Consider the following 18,877-nt stretch of genomic DNA (forward strand, 5'->3'; position numbering starts at 1 on the left):
ACAGGAGGCAAAGATAAGAAGGACACAGGGAAGGGGTAGTCACAGGAAGGAGAGCTGCTCATTGTCAGGACTGTAATCGATGCTGCGAAACCAGATGTGTATGAATTGTTGAGAGTCAAATGAATCTGCGTGGTAAATATGCACCCAAATCATAATTAAAACAAACAAACAAACAAACTTCAGGCCTTCTGGTCAGTGAGTACACACTGGAGGGTGAGAAGTGGGAGTCACTTGCCTCTGTTAATCTCCGGAGCCTTCCTCTCTTTAGACAATCTCACAAAATGCTGGATGTAAGGGTCATGCCAGTAGCCAATGCTTACTGCAAACCTGAAAGAGATGAAAAAAGAGGCACAGATAATACGGATTAGTAGGTTCAGCCAAGCTCCCACTGTAAAGTTCCCAGGAACCAGGGCAGGAGTTCTGAGGAAACGAATCATGATCGAATGGCCTATTAGAAATGAAAAAGGGATGCCCACCCATGTTTATATTCACATTCCAGTGCCCATCACATTGCCCACCATGGTCATTTCTCACCTGTCCTTCCTCAGATCCCTAACTTCTTCCCTAAATCCCAATCAGCAAATAACGTCACCTCACACTCATACAGGTATACTGCCATTCCTTATCTCAGCCAGCTCCTTGGCCAAAATTCAATTTTATTCAACCAAATATCCTGTGCCTAGAAGTGAGACCCAGAAATACTTGGCAACCATTACAATTTACTATTTAAGTATTCTCCTGTCTCTGTGTTACATGCCTGTCATTTTACTTAGGGAGGTTATGAGGGGAAGCAAGGAAAAAGTAAACAACATAACTACATCACAACTAGGAAAATGCTATGTAGCCTAAACTTTCTCTATCCCAGAATCACACTGTGGTTGTGCTCCAAGTGTGGGAACTGAATCCAACTCTGCATTCCATTGGAAACCTTCTAGCAACCCTGAGTGGAATCAGCTTTGGGACAATTGAGAAGAACCTGGATCCCTGAGGCCATCCAAGCCTCCTGAAAGCCTGGAACCTTCTCTTCCTTTCAACATAATTTTGGAGATAATAAATTTATTTACTGTGAATCTATTTGAGTCAGTCTTCTATTACATGCAACTCAAAGCATTCTAAATGATACTTTCAGTAATGCAGCTACTTCCATGATGCTTGGTAAGCAGACTGAAATTTAAGGTGTGTGTGTATGTTTCCCAGCTAGATTCTGATCTGTGAGAACAGACACTACACATCTTTCCTTCTTCTTCCATCGACTGACAAGGCTGCTGCCTTGACCACAAGAGGTGCTGAATTCTGAATACACGTGTCTCCCAAAGCCTCTCATCCATGTATGCACATCTGTTGACATAGATAAACAAGAACCTAACTTAAAAGTTTAACTACTCAATGCAGCAGCTTATCACAGAAACACACAACATACTCACTAATGAACACAATTTGCTATAAGCCCAGACGGTCTAAGGAAGCCAGCAGATTCTCAAAGCTGTACAACAGCAAACCTGCTTTGTTGTTGCTGTGTGCCATCGAGTCGGACCCAACTCATAGCGACCCCTCCTTGGGTTTCCAAGGCGATATCACTATGAAAATTGATTGTCCAACCTTCCTTCTGAGGAGTGGCTGATGGGTTTGAACTGCCACCCTTCTAGTTAGCAGTCAAGTGCCTTAGGCACTACGCTACCAGAGCTCACAAACCTGCTTAGTCATTTAAAATGTTGTTGTTGTGTGCTGTGGAGTTGGCCCCAACTCACAGCGACCCCTCCTTGGGTTTCTGAGGCGGTATCACTTCGGAAGTAGATTGCCCAACCTTCCTTCTGAGGAGTGGGTTTGAACCACCAGCCTTCTGGTTAGCAGTCAAATGCCTTAGGCACTTAACAACAGTGAGTTGTGACCCATTAATACCTTGAAATCAATGTGAATTTTTAGCTTGTGAATTTGCATTTATTTTAAAAGAAAAATGAAGTAGAACAAAGTAAAACAGAGAATACCAGCATTTATCATAGACTGTTTCACAAAACTTGTTTCAAGCACATGTTGTAGAGTGAGTGCCAAGAAAAAACGGCACCATGGGTGGCAGCAGAAAAAACTGACAATCAATGATTTCAAAACGGTCATATAGTGCCATCTAGTGGTATAAAGCTGTATCTGCAGTTGAAGAAAAAGGTGGTTAAGCTCTTGGCTGCTCACAGTAAGGTCAGTGGTAAGAACCCACCAAGCAGCTCTGCTGGGGGTGGAGGGAGGCCTGGTGATCTGTTCCTGTAAAGACTAAAGTGTAGGAAAGTCTAGGTGGCAATTCTGTCCCATAGGGTTGCTATGAATCGGAGCTGACTTGATGCCACACACCACCACCGCTAGTGAGCCCTGGTGGAACAAGGGTTTAGCGCTGGGCTACTGACCTAAAGAAGAAAGGTCTGGCAATCTGCTTCCATAAAGACTTGTGTGCCTTTGAGCCAACTACAACTCACAGTGACCCTATTTCATGGCAGTGGTTAAAAACACTCAGCTGGTAACCAAAAGGTCAGCAGTTGGAACTCACCAGCTGCTCTCTGGGAGAAAGATGAGGCAGCACTCTGCTTCAGTAAAGATTTACGGCCTTGGAAACCCTATGCATAGGCAGCTCTTCTCTGTCCTATAGGCTTGCTATGAGAAGGAATCAACTTGATGGAAGTGGGTTTACTCTCTATTGGTAATAAGAAAAAAGTTCTACTCCTCTCTACTCTGCGTTATCAGTCAATTTAATATTTGTCCAAAAACCAAAACCAAACTCACTGCCATTGGGTCAGGTCCAACTCATAGCAACCCCTTCTTGGGTTTCCAAGACGGTATCACCACGGAAGTAGATTGCCCAACCTTCCTTCTAAGGAGTGGCTGATGGGTTTGAACCACCAGCCTTCTGGTTAGCAGTCAAATGCCTTAGGCACTATGCCACCAGAGCCCAGTTAAGCAATATTTACTGAGTTCCTACTATGTGCTAGGCACTGGGGGGTATAGTGAAACAAGACAGAGAAAGGAGAGACAGACAAAAATAATTAAAAAGTGATGACAAACCAGAATACAAAGAGAATGGCGACACATTGTGAAAAATGTAATACTGTCACTGAATACTTTGTGTGGAAACTGTCAAATAAGAACCTAACTTACCACGTAAACTTTTACCAAAACCACAATAAAATATTATTTTAAAAAAATGTGATGACAAACAAATGAAGATTATGAACAGAATAGAGGACAATTTTAGAGAAGGTGCAGAGGAAAGGCCTCCGAAGAGGGATGGCCAAGTTAAGCTCAGGAAAATGAATGGGAGAAAGCAAGTTGTACAAGAGGCATTCCAGACAGGAGGAACAGCAGACAGACCTGCTCTAGGGTGAGAACAGACTGGAGTGTTCCAGTAGCAGAAAGAAGACTTGAGAGAGGTACTGGAAGATACTGGAGAACAGTAATGAAAGAGAAGAGCATGGGGGAGGAGTTGCAGTGAGGACCCAGAGGGCTTGACGGGACTGGAACTGATCTCAAGAGAACTTTAAACGTGTTCAGTGATGAAGAGCAGCACAGAAAGGGTAGCAAGAGGCAAAGATACATAATGCAAATATTTCCAACCACTGATTTCCATCACTTAATACTTCCTAATGTTTCTAACACATCTCCTTCCATTTGTCATATCTAGATGACTGTAAGTGGTTTCTATCACTCAAAGGAAAGAGGATCTCACTGTTTTGCATATCAGAATAGCAAAAGAGAAAAAGAAAAATTCACAACCCAGTCCTGACATGTGTGGGATGAGTGTGCCAAAAGCATTATTATAGGGAGGTAAGATGGCATCCAACTAACAGACTGTATGCCAAATCCTTCTTTCAAGAGAGATTTTGAGAAATGCAGTAAAAACAGATGGAAATAATGATCCTGGAGTTATGGACATTTAATGAGAACATAAATATTAGATCCAGTAAAAATGGGGAAAGGGAACAGGTTAAGCAATTAGGAAAAATAAAAAAAAAAAAAAAAAAAAAAAAAAAGCCCAGCCAGCAGAGTGGAAGAGAAGTCATTAGAAACACAAAGGAGGTTGAAAAACCAAAAAACCAAACTCACTGCCATCAAGTCAGATCCGACTCAGAGCAACCCCCTCCTTGGGTTTCCAAGCTCTGGTGGCATAGTGCCTAAGGCATTTGACTGCTAACCACAAGGCTGGTGGTTCAAACCCTCCAGCCACTCCTCAGAAGGAAGGTTGGGCAATCTCCTTCCGTAGTGATACTGCCTTGGAAACCCAAGGAGGGGTTGCTATGAGTCAGGTCCGACTCGATGGCACATAATAACAACATCACTATGGAAGTAAATTGCCCAAACTTCCTTCCAAGGAGTGGCTGGTGGGTTTGAACCGCCAGCCTTATGGTTAGCAGTCAAGTGCCTCAGGCACTACACCACCAAAGGAGGTCCAGGAGGAGAGGAAAAAAACTTCATGGAACCCACAGGCATCAAAGACACAGAATAGACACAGCAGGAGCATTTCAAGGTGAGCTAAAACTGTGCAGGTGGGCAAAGACCATGCTGAGAAATGGATCAGGCCTCCCTGCTACTGTGAAGTCCAGGAGGGAGTAAGGGAGAGGGAAGAGAGACTCTCTCCAAATAAACAAAACCCCAAACTGGGCCCATGGCAGTGGGCTCAAGTCCAACTCTGAGCAACCCTTTTTAGCACAGAGTGAAATCAAAGTCTGGGATGTCAGGACTTGTGGATCTGTGCGGAGGAGGGCTGTCATTTCTCCCTTGGGGTGGCTGTTGAGTTTGAACTGCAGAGCTCTGACTGATTGCTGAACATCACCATCAACAAACTGCTCCAGAGCCAGGGGCTGCAGCCATCCTTCTCCACACCCACACTACTGGCTGAACCATCTCACACTAAGGACAAAAAACAAGTTTTACCTTTCTCACCTGGACATCAATTCTGGCACCAATTTCCTTTCTCCTACGTGGGTAACACCAGTGAATGAGCAGATTCTGCCTTAAAAACCAGCTCCCTGGGCCGCTGGCTAAACAGAACAAGAAAAATCTCTCCTCAAATACCTTATCCTACCTTCATTTTTCTGCTTTGCTTTTACCCAATTTTTCTTCCTCTCTATCTGATCATTTACCCCTTTATCTCCACATATTCCTTTATTTTTACCAAATCTTCATCCCTCTCACTAGTGCACTTTTGTTTTCTTTTTCTTATATTCCTTTTCCTTTTTCCTCATTTCGTATCATCCATTTTTATTATATCTTTTCATCTCTCCTTCTACTTGGCTTATTTTTTTTCTCTCCCTCATCTAATGAGAGAAACATATTAATGCCCCCCCCCAAAAAAAACCCACTGCCATCAAGTCAATTCTGACTCATAGCGACCACCATTGGGTTTCTCAGGTGGTAAATCTTTACGGAAGTAGATTGCTCAGTCTTCCTTCTGTGGAGTAGCTGGTGGATTTGAACCACCAACCTTCTGGTTAGCAGTCAAATGCCTTAGGCACTGTACCACCAGAGCTCCTTAAACCCTTCACTAGTCAGCCATAACTACTATACCAACCACCTCACCCAACAGACAAGTAACACCAATAGCTCCTGCACCACAGGATCAACAACAGACGGTGGACAACACCTGCTCAGCCCAAATGCAACTAATGCTGAAGAGAGACCTGCACCCACCTCCCCACCAGTGACTTCACCAACACAGAGAAAGGTGGAGAGTGACCCAGTACAGCTGAGTTAACAACCAAAGTACATCTTCTCCACACTGCCAGATATATTAAAACAAAGAAAAATATAAAACCAGGGTGAAACAAATGAGTACATAACTAACAAATAAAGGCAATAACTTCAAAACATCCAGGAAACAAAAGACAACTTCAAATCAAACAAACAAAAAAAAAAAAAAAATAGGAAAGGACAATAGAAACAAGTGTCCAAACTAAAGAATTAGGAAACAGGTGACAGAACTATCTGATGAGCAATTCAAAGATATATATATTGGACCTATCCAAGAGCTCAAGGAAACCATAAATGGAAGCAACAAGAAGACAGACAATACCCTTGAAGAATTCAGGAAAGTCATTCAAGAGCAAAATAACAAAATAAATACACAATTAGAAAGTGTACAGAAACAGCAATTAGAAATCCAGAAGATGATCACTAAAACTACAGAGACAGATAACACATTGGAACTACAAATGAGCAGACTCAAACTGGCTGAAGAACATATTTCACGGCCACAAATTAAAATAAAAAACCCTTGATGCCAGGTTGTATGAGGAAAAATCAGAACAAAGATTTAAGAGAAAGTAAGTAAACCTAAGACTTATATGGGATGACATGAAAAGAAATAACATACACCTGGTTGAAATCCCAGAATGAGACAAAAAAAAAAAAAAGCACTGAGAAAATTGTTGAAGAGTTGCTAACAGAAAATTTCACCCATATCATGAAAGGAGAAATAATATCCATCCAAGAAGCTCAATGAGCCTATACAGGATAGACCCCAAAGAGAAAGTCACCAAGACATATCATAAACAAACTTTCCAAAACCAAAGACAAAGAATCTTGGGAGCAGTTCAGGGAAAACGAAATGTTATCTACAATGGGCAACCAATAAGACTAACCTCTGATTTCTCAGCAGAAATCATGCAAGCAAGAAGGCAATGGGATGGCATATACAAAACTTTGAAAGAAAAGAATTGTCAACCAAGAATTATATATCCAGCCCAACTGTCCCTCAAATATGAAGGTGAAATCAAGACATTTCCAAACAGAAATTAAGGGAATTTGTGAAACCATGTCAACTCTACAAGAAATGCTAGAGTTCCAATAGAGAACCCACAACAGAGAACAACAAATTAAAATTAAGACACTTGACACCACCTAGAAACCAACCCAGAAAAAGAGTCTCAAAATAAGCTCACAAAAAATGTAAATAGAGAAATAGGGGAATCGATCTGTAAATAACACCAACAACAGAGCAAACACAGAGACTAAAAGTGTAATTATAAAATTTCCTAATTTTGAGAATTTCAGACATCAGGACAATGTCTTTATAGAACAGACTGCTCAAACTTAGGTAAGAATTTACTTCAGGGTAACCACAAAGAAAATTAACAATCCTTCTAACCAAACTAAGGAAGGAGAAAATCACAAAGGCTTAGTAAACACAAAACCAACAATAATGAAGAAAAGAGAAAAAAATACTAGAAAATAAAATGAACTCAGCACAGAAAAAATATTTGGAACAAAGAAATCATCAACAACACAACTGCAAAAAGGACAAGGAGGCCACATGTTCTGACCTCCTCTAACCCTACAAGAGGAAGACAGAATCACTATCAGCAACCCAAGGCCTATTTCTGCAAGGCCAGACATGCCACCTCCCTCCAGCCCTTTCACCAAGCGTTCCTCCCAAAGCACCCACCACCTCTCTCCTGGGTTCAGTAATTCACTGCAGTGGCCATACAGAATTCACAGGTTACGGGATTTATTACGGAAGCACCAGGCTGCAATTCAAGTTCAGGAAAAACACTCAGTCTCTCTTCCAGCCCACCATTCCTCAGCCAACAGTCTCTCACAGTCTCTTTCCCAGCAGTGCGTGTCCCTTGGTGTCTGACTCAGCAATGGGTGCCTCTTGCGTCTCTTTCCCAGCAGCACGTGTCTCTTTCAGGAGTGCATATCTCTTTCAGCAGCGCATGTCTCTTTCAGCAGCACATGTCTTTTCAGCAGCACGTCTTCCTCAGCCAGCAGTAAGAGAGAGTTCTGCTTCTAGGAGGCCTCCTTTTGAGCTTGGCAGAGTGGCCAAACAACCAATCATAACAACATAATTCTAAGCACCTGAGAGTGAGCTCCCATAACACTGCATTGTGCCATGCCCAACAGAAATAACCCAAGTGGATAACATTTACAATCAGGAGCTCCTCAGTTGCTCATTCCCCCACTGAGTTTATAATGACTTATGGGTAGAAAAGCCATACTAAGTAATTTCCTACACTGCAACATTTATTATTGTTAATAAATTATTATTATTGTTAACAATAGAATGACAGCAATAAATTCATACCTATCATTAATTACACTGGATGTAAATGGACTAAATTCATCAGTCAAGAGAAAAAGAGTGGCAGATTGGATAAGAAAAGAAGATCCATCAATATGATGCCTACAAGAAACCTACCTTAGACATAAAGATAAAACTAAAATAAAAATCAAGGGGTAGAAAAAAACATATCAAGCAAATGGAAACCAAAAAGGAGCAAGAGTGGCAATATTAATGCCTGATAAGACTTCAAGATGAAAACCAGCGTAAGAGACACAGAAGGGCACTATATGATGTTAAAAGGGACAACTGACCAAGAGGACTTAACCATAATAAATATCTATGCACTCAGTAGAGCTCCAAAATACATAAAGCAAACATTAACTGAACTGAAAAGAAAACTAGACAATTCTACAATAGTAGCAGGAGACTTTAGCATACCATTTTCAAAGAAGGAACAGAACAACTAGGAAAAAAATCAACAAAGATACAGAAGATCTCAACAACACAACCAACTTGACCTCACAGACATATACAGAGCATTCCACCCAAAAAGAGGACAATACACATTCTTCTCTAGTATACATGGATCATTCTCTAAAATAGACCATATGTTAGGTCACAAAACAAGCATCAATAAATTTTAAAATACTGAAACACTACAAAGCATCTTCTCAGATCACAATGCTATAAAATTAGAAATCAGTAGACTAAAGGGAAAAAATCAAATATGTGCAAACTGAGTAATACACTGCTCAAAAACTACTGGGTAACAGAAGAAATAAAGTATGAAATAAAAAAAATTCCTAGAAAGAAAATACAACTTACCAAAATCTTTAGGACACAGCAAAAGCAGTACTCAGTGGTCAACTTATAGCAACAAATGCATATATCAAAAAAGAAGAATCAAATTTAACACATTAACTCAACAACTTCAACAATTAGAAAAAGAGCAACAAAAGAAATCTACAGGATCCAGAAATAAGGAAGTAATAAAGATCAGAGCAGAAATAAACGAAGCAGAAAACAAACAAAAACAACAGAGAAAATCAAGACAAGAAGCTGTTTCTTCAAAAAGATTAACAAAATTGACAAACCACTGGCAAATTTAACAAAGGAAAAGAACGAGAAGATGAAAACATCATGAATAATAAATGAAAATGGCTACATCATAACAGAATCAATTGAAATAATAAAAAAGTAACAGAATATTATAAAGAATTTTACTCCAACAGATTCGAAAACCTAGAAGAAATGGACAAACTTCTAGAAACACAAGACCTACCTAAACTAACCTAGTCTGAGATAGAATACTTGAACAGACCCATAGCAAAAGAAGAAATTAAGCAGGTCATAAAAATAAAACTCCCCACAAAAAAAGTCATGGGCCAGATAGCTTCACTGGAGAATTCTATTACACATTCAGAAGAGCTGATATCTGCACTAGTCAAACTATTCCAGAACACAGAAAATGATGCAAGACTCCAAAATTCATTCTATAAAGCAAGTATAACCTGATATCAAAACCAGATAAAGACACCACTAAAAAGGAAAACTACAAACCAATATCCCTCATGAATATACACGTAAAAATCTTCAACAAAATCCTAGACAACAGAATCCAAAAACTCATAGCAGGTATGCAAGGATGGTTAAATATCAGAAAAACAATCAATGTAATCCATCACATAAACAAAACAGAAAAAAAGATATGATCGTATCAATTGATGCAGAAAAGGCATTTGATAAAATCTAACACTCATTCCTGTTCAAAACTCTCACCAAAATAAGAATAGAAGGGAAAATCCTATGTCAAAGGGCATATATGCAAAACCAACACCCAACATTATTGTCAATGGAGACACATTCAAAGTATTCCCCTTGTGAAAGGGAACCAGATAAGGATGCCATCTATCACCACTTCTATTTAACATTGTTTTGGAAGTCCTAGCCAGGTCAATAATGCAAGAAAGAGCAAAAAAAAAAAGGCATCCAAATTGGCAAAGAAGTATAGCTACCTCTATTTGCAGATGACATCCTCCTATACATAGAAAACCCAAGAGACTCAGCAAGAAAATTACTGCAACTAATGGAAAGATTCAGGAAAGTGGTAGGATATAAAGTCAACACACAAAAATCAGTTGGACTCCTCTATATCAACAAAGAGATTTCTGGAAAAGAAATAAGGAAAACAATACCATCTATGATAGCTACCAAAATGATAAAATATTTAGGAATTAATCTTACCAGGGACACAAAAGACTCATACAAAGAAAACTACCAAACACTACTATAAGAAGCTACAAGAGACCTACATAAATGGAAGAATATGCCATGTTCATGGACAGGAGGACTGAACATTGTGAAAATGTCAATACTACTCAAAGCAATCTACACATTCAATGCAATCCTGATCCAAATTCCATAAGCATTCTTTAAAGACAAGGAAAAACTGATCACTAACTCCATATGGAAAGGATAAGCAAAGAACTGCTGAAAAAGAGAAACAAAGTAGGGGGTCTCACACTCCCAGATCTCAATACCTACTACACTGCTAGAGTAGTCAAAACAGCTTGGTATTGGTACAACAGATGAACAGACCAATGGAACATAATCAAGAACCCAGAAATAGACCCATCCATCTATAGACAGCTGATCTTTGACAAAGGGCCAAAATCCATTAAATGGGGTATAAAGAGCCTCTTTAACAAATGGTGCTGGAAAAAATGGATATTCACTTGCAGAAAAATGAAACAAGATCCATTCCTCACCCCATACACAAAATGTGTGAAACCCAAAACCATAAAGTTCTTCAAGGATAAAATAGGGCCAAACTTAGAGGCCCTAATTTATGACATAAATAGACTATCAAGCATAACCCAAAATGCACAAGCAGTACAAGAGAAAGCAGATGACTGGGACCTTTTAAAAATTAAATGTTTTACATGCATCGAGAGACTACTACAAAAGGGTAAAAAGAGAACTTACAGATTAGGAAAGAATATTTGGCTGTGACATATGTATCTGACAAGTGATTTATCTCTAAAATTTACAGGAAACTTCAACACCTCAACACCAAAAAAACAATCCAATTAAAAAATTGGCAAAGGACATGAATAGACACTTCACTAAAGAAGACATACAGGCAGCCAACAAACACATGAGAAAATGCTCATAATCATTAGCCATTGTTGTTGTTGTTATGTGCCGTCGAGTCAAACCCGACTCATAGTGACCCCTCCTTGGGTTTCCGAGGCAGTATCACTACGGAAGTAGGACTGCCCAACCATTAGAGAGATGCATATCAAAACAGCAACGAGGTATCATCTCACCCCAGCAATAATAGCAAAGTTCAACAAGAAAGAAAATAACAAATGCTGGTGATGGTGTGGAGAGATTGGAACTTTCACACACTGCTCGTGGGACTGTAAAATGGTACAGCCACTGTGGAAAATGGTAGAAATACTCTTTGATCCAGCAGTTCCATTACTAGAGATATATCCTAAAGTGGTGAGAGACAAGACACGAACAGACATATTCACACCCATGTTCATCGCAGCACAACTCATGATAGCAAAGAGATGGAAACAACCTAAGGTCCATCAACAGATGAATGGATAACCCAACTATGGCACACCCACACAAGGAAATACTATGCCTCACTAAAGGGTAATGAAGAATCCACGAATCACCTCATAACGTGGATGAATTTGGAGGACATTATGCTGAGTGAAATATGTCAATCACAGAATAACAAGTTCTGTATGAGTCCATTATTGTAAAAAGTCAAGGAAAGGTTTACTCAGGAAAGGAAACTCACTTTGTTGGTTACCAGGGTTGGAAGGGAAGGGGAGGGAAAATTTCTAACTAGTTAAGTGTCACATGTTGATTTGGGTGAATGGAAAAGCAATATAACAAAATTGTGTGGCCAGCACATTGACAATAGGGAAAAGGAGGACAAAGAAACATGCACAAAAGACAGAGACAAGAGAGGCAAATACTATTACATGCACAATACTACATTACCAGTGGCAGCAAACACTAGGCTATGGGTAAATGCACAGACTGGTAGATTAGGAGTGGGTAGGCAGGTGAACAGGAATACACCCAAGACCAAGGATAGATATGGCTGAACACAGTCATACATTATGTACTGTTGTACAAAATTATTCACATGTTACAGAAGTCACAGAGGACAAGGTTGGAGTAGCTTCTCAGAGACAACCAAACACCTTGAGGGAGAGAGTCACTGGGCCTGTGGGCTTAGCACCATAGTGTCAGGGGTCATCATGCTTGATTGGTACAAAATAGTACATAAAAATCTTGCTCTACATCCTATCTTGGTGAGTAATGACTGGGGTCTTAAAAGCTTTTGAGCAGCAATCTAAGATGCAAAATTGGTCTCCTCTCATCTGGAGCAAAGAAGAGTGAAGAAAATCAAAGTCATTCGGAAACAATTAGTCCAAAGATATGATGGACCATGAGGACCTCAGCCTTCATGACCCTGAAACCAGAAGAGCTAGGTGGTCCCTGGCTACTAATGCCAACCACTTGGAAAGGGATCAAAATTGGAGATTCTGGATAGAATGGGAGGAAAAATGTGGAACAAAATTCAAAAAGACAAAAATGACCAGAATCACTGGTTGGATAAGAGACTGACCCTGGGTTATTCTTCAGGCCTGGACATTTCCACAGACTACCTCTCAGCCCAACGTAGAAAGACCTACAAGCAGAACACCTACCCCAGGGAGATGCACCCATCTACCTTGGGGAGATGCACACCTCTGATGAATCAACCACGAGACATCAGAAGGACAGCATTCACAGAGGGAAAGCTGGACAGACAGGACGCATAGATTAGAAGGGGACAGGAAAGGGGCAATCACAGGGAGGAGGGGGAGCAGAGTTATGGTTGGATATTGTAATACAGGCTGTGAAACCAAATGTGCATGAGTAAAACAAATCTGCTTTGTAAATTTACACCTAAATCACAATTTAAACATTTTTTAAAAGAGTACTATTATATACCACAGACAGGAGTTTTGAAGAAAGATGAGTATTATGTTTCTGAATTTAATTGGAGATTAACCGAATAAATTACAGCATATCCATATGATGAATTCTAGCCAATCTTTAAAATACAACCTAGAAGAATCAGGTAAGTTGTAAGAGGAATACAGTTAAGAGAAAAGGTAAGACTGAATATATATAGCAGGTTTGTCCATAAATACATGTATGTGTCTCTATATTATACAGGGAATTACTGGGGGGCTGAGTATAAAATATTAATACTGATGATCGCTGAGATTTCTTGTGTTTATGTTTTGTAACTTATTTATATTTCCTACACTAACTACATACTGTATTTCACCAAATCTAAGACACCGTCCATTCTAAGATGCACTGTTTTGGTTAGCTAGTGCCACTCTAACAGAAGATACCACAAATGGAATGGGTGTTGATTGTGGATCCAAATAAAATGAAATCCTTGATCCTTCAATCCTTTCTCCACTTATCATGATGTTTTTACTGGTCCAGTTGTGAAAATTTTTATTTTCTTCATGCTGAAGTGTAATCCATATTGAAAGCTATAGTCTTTGATTTTCATTAGCAAGTGCTTCAAATCCTCTTTGCTTTCAGCAAGCAAAGCTGTGTTATCTGCATATCGCAGGCTGTTAATCCTTACACCCTGTTATTCTTCATATAACTCCCCATTAACCTAATAACCCCTCCCATCAGACCCTGGTAACCTCTGCTCTGCTTTCTGTCTATGAATTTGCCTATTCCAGCTACTCCATGTAAGTGAAATCATACAATAAATGTCCTTTTATGTCTGACTTAAATTTCACTTAGCATAATGTTTTAAAGGTTTATTCATGCCATAGTATATTGTAAAGAACTTCATTTGTTTTTGTTTTTAAAGAGATATGCATTACATCTCAACATAAAACGAAAATCCTCACAACTGGACCATTTCTCTTTGAAGAAAAGATTGAAGTTGTCAAAAACTTCTTATTACTTGATTCCACAATCAACATCAATAGAAGCATCAGTGAAGACAAGATGACATACTGCACTGGGAAAATCTGCTGCAAAAGATCTCTTTAAAGTGCCGAAGAGCAAAGATGTCTCCTTAAAGACTAAGGTGCACCTAACCCAAGCCATGGTATTTTCAATCACCTCATATGCATGTGAGAGCTGGACAATGAATAAGGAAGACCAAAGAAGAGCTGATGCTTTTGAGTTGTGGTGCTGGAGAAGAATGCTGACAGTACCATGGACTGCCAAAAGAACTAACAAATCTGTCCTGGAAGAAGTGCAGCCAGAACGCTCCTTGGAAGTGAGAATGGCCAGACTTCATTTGACCTACTTTGGTCACATTGTCAGAAAGGACCATTCCCTTGAGAAGGCTATCATGATGGGTAAAGTGGAGAGTCAATGAGGAAGGCCCTCAACGAGATGGACTGACACAGTGGCTGCAACGATGGGCTCACGTATAGCAAGTATTATGAGGCTGGTGAAGGACTGGGCAGTGTTTGGTTCTGTTGTACCTAGGGTCACTATGAGTTGGAGACGACTTGATGGCACCTAATAACAACAACAACAATGTATTTTTATTTTAGAAGCACTTCTGTTATTGAGATAAGTATCAGAACACAAAGCTGCATTAAATCATATTATGTTTTTGTTTCTTTTTTATAATTTTATCCATTGTTGTTGTTATGTGCTGTCGAGTCGCACTCGACTCATAGCGACCCCTCCTTGGGTTGCTGAGGCAGTATCACTACAGAAGTAGACTGACCAACCTTCCTTCCGAGGAGTGGCTGGTGGATTTGAACCGCCAGCCTTCTGGTTAGCAGTCAAGTGCCTTTGGCACTATGCTACCCGAGCTCCCAATTTTATCCTATAGCTCAGCTTATTTTTATAATTAATATTTTACTGTGTTTTTGATGTAAGTTTACATAGCAAGTTAGGTTTCCATTTAACAATTACTACACGTATTGTTCAGAGACATTTCGTTACATTTTTCACATTAACATTCTTATTAATAGCGGATGTTGTGCTTCCAGTAATCTGGTTTCTCTGTCCTCTTTGCTTTAATTTTTGAACATTTGGTCTCACATAGATGATTTTGTAAAGGTATGCAGTACTCACCAGTAACATTCTTTATTTCATGTGCCAATCTGTTAGTTAAAAGGTGCTCTCAGGAGGCAGTCAGGACAAGGTTTTTAGAGTATCTCAGGGTGATAAACTGCAGGAATCCTTTATTCTCAACCAGTCCAGTAAGTCTAGAGTCTCAATTTGAGCTCTGCTCCACATTTTTCTCCCCCTCTATCAGGAGCCATGTACTGATCTGGTCCTGACCAGAATGGGTCATTAGTGGTAGCTGGGCACCAACCATCTAGTTCTTGTCTCAGGGTAGAGGAGGCCATGGTTAGAGTATGCTGTTAGTCCTGTTTCTTCTCCGAGTCTTTGGGTTCTTCTTTCTCTTTTGCTCTAGACAAGATGAGACTGACAGCTGTATCTTCAATGGTCACTTGCAAGCTTTTAAGACCCCAGTCACCATTCAACAAACTAGGGTATAGAACATAAACTTGGTGAATTGTATTATGCCAGTTGATGGAGTTGTCCCCGGAACTTCATTTCTTTTTATAGCTGAGTAGTATTCGATTGTATGACTATACCATATTTTGCGTATTCATTCATCTGTTGATGGCACTTGTGTTGTTTCTACCTTTCGGTTACTGTGTATGCTGCTGATATGAATACTGGTGTATATGTATCAGCTTTATCTGCTTTCAGTTTTTCTGGGTAGATACCCAGGAGTGGGAACGGCTAGGTCATATAGTAATTCAAAGCTTAACATTTTGAGAAACTGCCAAACTATTTTCCACATCAGCAAGGGTTCCAATTTCTCCATATCCTTGTCAACACTCATTACTTTCTGCTTTTTCATAATAGGCATCCTAGTGGGTGTGAAGTGGTATCTCACTGTGGTTTTGATCTTCATTTCCCTAGTGACTAATGAGGAGTACCTGCATGGTGCAAATGGAGACAGTTCATCTTAGAAGAAAGGCCTGACAATCTACTTCTAAAGATCAACCACTGAAAAACCCTATGGAGCACAGTTCTCCTCTGACATACATGAGTTTATTTCTGGGCTCTCGATTCTATTCCTTTGGTCTACATGTCCATCTTTAGGCCAGCACAACACTGACTTAATTACTGTAGCTTTGTAATAAGTTTTAAAATTAACAAGTATGAGCTCTCCTACTTTTTCAAGATTGTTTTAGTTATTCTGGATCCCTTGCAATTCCATATGAAGGAGGATTGGCTCTTCCATTCCTGTGAAGAAAACTGCTGGTATTTTGATAGGGACTGGAATGAATCTTTGGATTGCTTTGAGCTGCAGTGACATGGTAACAATATTGTCTTACAATCCATGAACATGGATGTTTTCCATTTGTTTAAGTCCTCTTTAATTTCTATCAGCAATGGTTGTCTTTATGTATAAGTCTTTCACTTCCCTGGTGAAATTACTCCTAATTATTTTATTCTTTTAGGAGGTCTTGTAAGTGCAGTTGTTTCAGATTGTTATTGCTGGTGTACAGAAACACAACTGATTTTGGTCTATTGATCTTGTGCCCTGAAATTTTTGTTGAATTTATTTTTTCTCCTAGCTTTCTTGTGGATTCTCTGGGGGCTTCTAAATGTAGGATCATATCATCTGCAAACAGAAATAGTTTTACTTCTTCTGAACTGGATGCCGCATTTCTTTTCCCGCCGAGCTGTTCTGGCTGGAACTTCCAGGGCACCGCTGGACGGCAGCGGTGAAAGCAGGCATCCTTGTCTCCTTCCTGATCTTACAGGGAAAGCTTCCACTCTTCACTGAGTATCATGCTAGTTGTAGGTTTTTCAAAAATCTTCTTTACCACACTGAGGAATTTCTTTTCTATTCCCAGTGTGTTGAGTGTTTTTAACATGAAAACTTACTAGATTTTGTCAAATGTCTTTTCAGATCAATTAAAATGATCATGTGAGTTTGTTCCTTGATTCCATTAATGTAGTGTATTTTATTGGTTTTCTTATCTTGAACCATGCTTCCACTACTGGTACAAATCTCATTTTAATATGCTGCTGGATTTAGTTTGCTAGCATTTTGCTAAGGATTTCTGCATCTATACCTGTAAGTATAGATGCAGAAGTACTTGTAAGGGGAGCCCTGGTAGCATAGTGGCTAAGACACTTGCCTGCTAACCAGACGGCTGGCGGTTCAAACCCACCAGCCACTCCTCGGAAGGAAGGTTGGGCAATCCTACTTCCGTAGTGATACTGCCTCGGAAACCCAAGGAGGGGTCGCTATGAGTCAGGGCCGACTCGACGGCACATAACAACAACAACAACATACTTGTAAGGGATATTGGTTGGTCATTTTCATTTCCTGTGGTGTCTTCATCTGGCTTTTGATCTCATGAAATGAGCTAGCAAGTGCTCCCTCCTGTTCTGTTTTCGGAACAGTTTTAGGATACAACAACAACAACATACTTGTAAGAGATATTGGTTGGTCATTTTCATTTCCTATGGTGTCTTCATCTGGCTTTTGATCTCATGAAATGAGCTAGCAAGTGCTCCCTCCTGTTCTGTTTTCGGAACAGTTTTAGGATTTGGGTCCATTCTTCTTTAAGTGTTTGGCAGGATTTACCACCAAAGCCCTCCGATCTTGAACTTTTCTTTGTTGGGAGGCTTTTGATTAATGATTCAATCTCTTCATTTGCTATGGGTCTGTTGAGATTTTTTATTTCTTCTTGAGTCACTTTACCTAATTTTTGTCTTTCTAGGAATTTATCCATTTCATTTAGAGTATTGAATGTGTGTGGAACTGTTCACTGTATTCTCTTACAACCCTTTTTATTTCTGTAAGGAATCTCTATAAAGGCAGTAATGTCCTCACTTTCATTTCTGATTTTAGTTACTTAAATCTTCTTTATTGGTTTGGTTAGTCTAGCTGAATGTCTGTCAATGCTATTAATCTTTTCAGAGAACCAACTTCTGATTTTGTTGATTCTCTCCTGTTTTCCAATTCCCTATTTCATATACTTCTGCTCTGATATTTATTATTTCCTTACTTCTACTAGCTTTGGATTTAGTTTGGTCCTCTTTTCCCAGTTACTCAAGGTATGAAGCTAGGTTAGTGACTTGAGATCTCTGCACTTTTTTAATGTAGCTTTGACAATTATGAACTTCTCTCTGAGCTCTACCTTCTGCATCCTGTAAGTCTGGATGTATCTTTCAGTGAAGGCGTGTGTGCTGCTATGGTGCTAATCAGATTCGAGCAGAGCTTCCAGACTAAGCTGGACTAGAAAGAAAGGCCTGGCACTGTACTTCTGAAAACTCAGCCAATGAATACCCTATGGATCACAACTGTCTGATCTGCAACCAGTCACGGCGATGGTGCAGGAACAAGCGGTATTCTGTTATATGTACTAACAACAACAGTTACACTGCCTCTATGTACACTTCTGTGTGCATAAATTATAACTAATTTACTTTTTGTTAAGTAAGCAAGTTTGCAAAGAATATTACCAATAGTAAATAAACCAAAAAAACAATAAATATTACATAAAAAGAATCTTAATGTGTTACTAAAAGGAATTTTATTTCCTCTGGTAATTTAAGCAACTTTAGATCCTTGAAGAAAACATCAGTCAATATGAGAATTTTTTTTTTCTTTTTTTTTAATTTCACAGGGCTAGAGTTCTGGTGGCATAGTGGTTAAGACTTTCGGCTGCTAACCGGAAGGTCAGTGGTTCAAGCCCACCACCCACTCTATAGGAGGAAAAC

At 39.6% G+C, this 18,877-nt stretch overlaps 1 protein-coding gene across 1 annotated transcript in view; it reads right to left on the reverse strand.

The window, feature by feature from the left end:
• Positions 1-18,877, reverse strand: part of LCMT1 (leucine carboxyl methyltransferase 1) — a 75,835-nt gene that overhangs the window by 52,275 nt on the left and 4,683 nt on the right. The window contains exon 2 of the mRNA XM_007954170.2: positions 236-327. Coding sequence (XP_007952361.1) covers positions 236-327 — 92 coding nt within the window. The remainder of the gene's footprint in view (positions 1-235; positions 328-18,877) is intronic.

This window comes from Orycteropus afer, unplaced genomic scaffold, assembly GCF_000298275.1.
Source record: "Orycteropus afer afer isolate SDZICR_OR568_19922 unplaced genomic scaffold, OryAfe1.0 scaffold00438, whole genome shotgun sequence".
NCBI classification, from domain to species: domain Eukaryota; kingdom Metazoa; phylum Chordata; class Mammalia; order Tubulidentata; family Orycteropodidae; genus Orycteropus; species Orycteropus afer.